Source organism: Syngnathoides biaculeatus, chromosome 6 (genome assembly GCF_019802595.1).
Source record: "Syngnathoides biaculeatus isolate LvHL_M chromosome 6, ASM1980259v1, whole genome shotgun sequence".
NCBI lineage: Eukaryota > Metazoa > Chordata > Actinopteri > Syngnathiformes > Syngnathidae > Syngnathoides > Syngnathoides biaculeatus.
The window spans coordinates 5,493,584-5,499,583 of record NC_084645.1 but is presented as its reverse complement, the minus strand read 5'-3'; the positions used below and the strand labels follow the sequence as shown (position 1 = coordinate 5,499,583).

General features: G+C 46.1%; 1 protein-coding gene across 2 annotated transcripts in view; it reads right to left on the bottom strand.

The window, feature by feature from the left end:
* Positions 1–3,883: 3,883 nt before the first annotated feature.
* Positions 3,884–6,000, bottom strand: part of pard6a (par-6 family cell polarity regulator alpha) — a 35,992-nt gene continuing 33,875 nt past the window's right edge. For both annotated transcript variants that reach the window (XM_061823179.1, XM_061823178.1), the window contains one exon: positions 3,884–5,598. In XM_061823179.1, the coding sequence (XP_061679163.1) occupies positions 5,340–5,598 (259 nt within the window). In that variant the 3' untranslated portion in view covers positions 3,884–5,339. The remainder of the gene's footprint in view (positions 5,599–6,000) is intronic.

Here is a 6,000-nt window from a genome sequence, read left to right as displayed (position 1 = left end):
GATTGTCCCTGAACGATGGCTCCCTTACACGAAACTCGACGCCTGGAAAGAAGCAGTCTCAGCGCCCCAGACCTAACACTAACAGTCCCTGTTACCGCAGAAGCCTGCAGCTGGACCCCCCTTGTTGAGCTCTCCTTTGACCACTGTCCCATTCTGGTTAAATGGTAGGAAGAGTTCAAGATTGAGGCGCAGAGGCAAAGAGTCACTCGCAACTTCAAGAAAGGTGATTGGGGGAAGTACAAATGTGCTGTTCTTAGAGAACTCCCCTCTATTGATCCGTCTGCGGCCCCCACACCTCTTCTCAATGTGTTCACCCATGTACTCAAAACTACAACCGCAGAAGCAGACCCCCAAAAGTCTTTCAACCAAACAACATCCCCTGGATGAACAGTGACTTAAAACACGTCATGAAGGAGAGGAATCGGTGCCAACACCAAAACTGCTGAGAGGTAGCTGAGAAGACTGCAGAGCCAAAATGCGCAGCTTGGCATTGCCATTCTCCCATGCCTCAGTGGTATCAGACCAGCAGCCACCACCTCTCGCCCACGCCTCATGGATGATTGTCCAGCAGCGCCCGCCACCTCTCACCCATGCATTGGTGCTGTTCAATCAGCAGCAGCCGCCTCTCGCTCATCCTCAGCGGTGCTCAGCCAGGAGCAGCTACGTCTCACCCCGGCATCGATGGTGCTCAGACAACAGAGGCCGCCTCTCACCCATCCTTCGGCTGTGCTTGTCCAGCAGCAGCCGCATCTCAATCAAGCTTCGGCTGTGCTCGTGCGCAGCAACTGCCTCTTGCCCATATTCAGGCTCTGCTCGTCCAGCAGCAGCAACTTCTTGCCCAGGCCTCGGCGGTGCCTGAGCAGCAGCTGCCGCCTCTCACCGATCCCTCGGCGGGGCCCAAGCTGCAGCTGCTGGCTCTTGCTCATGCCTCAGCAGTATCCGAGCAGCATCTGCCGGCTCTCGCCCATGCCTCGACGGTGCTCAGCCATAAGAAAACACCTCTCACCCATGTCTCGGTGGTGCTCGGCCAGCAGCAAAAACACCCCCTGCCTCACATGGATGCCTCAGCTGTGCTCAACTAGCAGCAAAAGCTTCAGACTCTTGCCCATGCCTCGGTGATGCCCAAGCAGCAGCCACCGCCATTCACCCATGCCTCAGTGGTATCAGACCAGCAGCCACCACCTCTCGCCCACACCTCATGGATGATTGTCCAGCAGTGCCTACCACCTCTCAACCATGCCTTGGCGTTGTTCGGTCAGCAGCAGCCACCTCTCGCTCCTGCCTCAGCAGTGCTCAGCCAGCAGCAGCTGCCTCTCGTTCATGCCTCGGTGGTGCTCGACCAGCAGCAACAACAGCCTCTGACTCACATGGATGCCTCAGCGATGCTCAACGAGCAGCAGAAGCGGTAGACTCTTTCCCATTCCTCAGTAGTGCCCAAGCAGCAGCTGTCGCCATTCGCCCATGCCTCAGTGGTATCAGAGCAGCAGCTATGACCGCTTGCCCACGCCTCATGGATGGTTATCCAGCAGTGCCCGCTGCCTCTCACTCATGCCTTGGCGTTGTTCGATCAGCAGCAACCGCCTCTTGCTCATGACTCGGCGGTGCTCAGCCAGCAGTAGCTGTCTCTCACCCAGGGCTCAATGGTGTTCGGACAACAACAGCTGCATCTCGCCCATCTCTCGGCTGTGCTTGTCCAGCAGCCGCTGCCTCTCGCCTGTGCTTTGGGTGTGCTCGTCCAGCAGGAGACGCATCTCGTCCATGTTCAGGCAGTGCTCGTCCAACAGCAGCAGCCTCTCACCCATGCCTCAGCGGTGCTCAAATAGCGGCCACCACCTCTTGCCCATGCCTCGGCAGTGTTCCATCAGCAGGAAAAGCAGCCGCTGCCTCTCACCCATGCCTCAGTGATGCTCAAACAGGAGAAGCCGCAGCGTCTCGACCATGCCTCGGTGGTGTTTGACCTTCATCAACAGCAGCCGATGCCGATCACCCATGCCTTGGCAATGCTTCGCCATCAGCAGCCACCTCTTGCCTATTTCTTGGTGGTGCTCAACCAGCAGCAGCCACTGCCAATGAATAGACTGGCGTGGCAGTCAATCTTCAGTCTGTGATATGACACATGATGTGAGTCTATGTTTCCTGGACACATCTGGTTATTTTTGTCGTAGTTTGTGATGTGTTTTAATCCCTCCTACATCTTTTTTCAATTATTTTCTGTGAAACACTCCACAATGTTCCTTTTGTTTGATGCCTCTCTTTAAGTCAGCCCTGGTAGCGCTGTATTGTACCTATCCCCTGACCTGATGGTGGTGTTGCAGCATCTCTCGAGTGCCTTAGTTTCTCGGGTCATCCAGGGTTTTTGGTTTGGGAAAACCTGGATCAGTCTATTGACAGCCACAGTGTCTATGCAGTTTTTGATATAAGAATGAATAGTATCTGTATGTTCCTGCCCTGCATCTGAGAGAGCACATTCTCAGGCCTTATTGTAATTGTCTTTGTTTTTGTAGTGGAGTGTATGTGGGGGTAATGGAGACGAAAACATGATTGGCTCCAGCAAGTTGGGGCCCTGTATGCATGTTTAATGTTGGAGTAAACATGGTCCAGGGTTTTGTCTCCTCTGGTGGGACACTTCCCATACTGGAAGAATTTGGGAAGAACAGTCTGTGTTAACATTAGCATGCGGCGGTATGTAGACGGCTACCACAATGACTACCGTTAGCTCCCGTGGTAGATAAAAGGGTCTGCACAAGACTGCAAGAACCTCTAAATCAGGAGAGCAATGGGTGTTGATGATCCTGCTGTTAGAACTACAGCCGTTGAGCACAAACACAAAGCCCTCCTCCTTTGGTCTTACCGGTGACTGTGGTTCTGTCCTGCTGATGTACCGTATGGTCTGCTAGTAGAGCTGCAGCATCGGGGATTCGCGGATGTAGTGACGTCTCCATGATGAAAATACTACCGTTCTGGACAAAACTCCTCGTGGCTAGTTGTAATTCAAATTCACCCATTTTGTGGTCAGAAAGATACTTGCTCGTGGTGGTCTGTGAGGTTGCTTCCTTACCTTAACAGCCAGGCCGGACTGACATCCTTGCTTTTGTTTATGCTCCTTCGCCTTCTCCATCGCTTGCTGGGTAGACCAACTATCCATGGAGTTCCCGCGGGTCTCGCAATTTCCTTAGGAATATTGTTTTCTTTTGATATTCATTAGTGATTGATAAATAAATTATGATTCAGTCCCAAATCAATCAGGTCCTGGAAGTTATAGGTGAATGTGGCTTTCCAAAAATCCACAATCCCAAATATCGCGCAAAAATAACGTAAAAGAAAAAAAAAAAACTAACCTGGAGAGCTAAGAGCCACTGCATACATGCCCACTGCCATCTTGAGTCAACCTTATTGTTAAATCCAAATATTTAATCCATCCATCCATCCATTTTCTTATCCTCACAAGGGTCCAGGAGTGCTCTCAATGGGCAGGCAACAGAACTGGTTTCCAGCCAATCGCGGGGCACATGGAGACGAACAACCGTTGCACTCACAATCACACCTAGGAGCAATTTAGAGTCTCCAATTCATACATGTTTTTGGAATGTGGGAGGAGGCTTGCCTTGAGAAAACTCACGTAGACATGGAAAGAACATGCAAACTCCACAAAGGCAGGCCCGAGATTGAACCCTGGACTTTAGAACTGTAAGGCCAACACTTTATAACTGCACCACCATGCCGCCCAAACATTTAATGCTTCTCCTAAATCTCATAACTAAATGCTGTGTTTAAATAATTCCTTTTACTCCAGCACAAGAATATATAATTTATATATAATTTACTTTATTATATGTATACACAGTATTCATAAAACAATGTCTTCACAGTTACACAGCTACCATACGTTTATTTTCCCTGCCAGCACCAACAAGTGAAAAAAAAGAGACTTATGAATCCTATTTCTATAAATACAAACAATATGGCTACCTCAAGAAAGAGTCAAGATAATTTTGGCAACAGGAAACATGACCATACAAGAATAAGAGAGAATTTAAATTCAATAAATTCAGCTGGTGGGTGAACAGGTACTTCTTTTCTGTGGATGAAATTTGTCCAATCAGTTTTTATTTTATTTTAAAGAATTGAGGTTTTGACTGAATCAACCAACGTATGGAAATACAAGGACTGGGGCAACATCTAGGCTTGTGTATTGTCTGTGAGTCAGAGTATACTGACATCACATTTTTTCTTAGAGCTCGCTTTTCATTCTTTCATAATAAAGAAATTGTAATTCAGTGAAGCCCCGCATATCTGTCTGTTTTTGGGGGGTTGCAAAATCCTGTCTCTAGTATGTATGGTGTTAATTGTATTGTAACATATCTTTAATTGAGACAGTAAACGATTACTGTTGGCCATAACCACGGCAAAAACAAAGCAAAACAAACTCGTTGTCTGATCAACACTTGTAAGTCGACATTCTGTGTTCACACACTGGCCAATCCAAAATCATAAGTGTAAAAAGAGCAATATTACAAACCCCAGTTCCAATGAAGTTGGGATGTTGTGTAATGTGTAAATAAAAAAATTCAATGATTTGTATATCTGTTACAAGACAAGATATTTACTTTTTGAACTTCTGAACATTATTGTTTGCAAATATACTCTTAGAACATGTCTGAAGTAAATGAAAATGTATAGTATTTAAAGATGTAGTACATACAGCTGAACTGCATGCAACAAATGTAGCATATTCGATTTCTAAAAAAAAAATCAAGATAGACTTTATGGCACAATATGATCATATACTTCATTATTTGGGTTTCTTACTAAAGGGAGCCTGCATACTACCAGTGGTACTTTTCCCAAACTTTGAGAAACACTGATATAGTCATAGCCATCATAATTGTTTTCAGGGAAGCATCAATCTGTGGGAATTTACTATTTGTGGTCAGGCTCTCTCCCAAACCCCACTGTGAATGACAGAGGTCCACTCTATATATTAGAATCTGAATCAGAATCATCTTTATTTGGCACGTGCTTCAGAAACAAAGAATAGTAGTTGGAGCCGCAAAGTGTTTCATGACAGTCTCCATATATATAATGCTACGCATTAACTTTGTGGTAGCATGACAATTCTTCACAGCCATGTGTGAATAGTGGCTGCAAAGAGTCTAACATCATACAAGTTCATGATATGGCCTGGCCAGCATGGTAAAATAAGAAATCAATATTGCTGATGAGTCCAGTAAGTTTAAAATTTGGAATAGATATCACCAAATCATAACATTTGGTACGACACACTGCTGCATTTACAATGTCATTATCTTGCCACCCTCTCTCATACTTTGTTGAATGCTTCAAGCAGTCTGACTCTGGTGCCCATTTTGATGGGCTCTCAGGTTTGCTGCCATGTATTCAGGCATGGAGACACTCTGTTGGAGGTTTCTAACCACAGGGGTGTTGCCCAATCTTTCACTGGTGAAGTTCATATTGTTATGATTTTGGTAGAACATCAAACAGTCACTTTCCAGGATGAGGTCGCCATCATCATCATCATCATCATCATCATCATCATCATCATTTTCTTCATCACTGTCACCCTCGACAATGCTGTTACTGAAACATATGACAGACACATCATTAACAAAATTATGATTCATAAACAAGTGTACGCACAGAGTTGAGTACAAAATATATATGTAGTATGGTACAAAACTCTTGCCCACAATACAAGGCATAGACTTCTCCTGTCACTGGATACTTGATTGCGTATGAGTCAAGACAAGACAAGCTAAGCCCAGTGTATATATGCAAGTGTAGGCAGAATCATAGCAGTATAAAAACTAAATATGAGTAAAATTTATTATTGCTTTCATTTCCATCCATCCATCCATCCATCCATCCATCCATCCATCCATCCATCCATCCATCCATTCTCTGAGCCGGTAATCCTCACAAGGGTTACGCGACTCCGAGAGCCTATCCCCGCTATCATCGAGGAGGAGGCAGGGTACACCC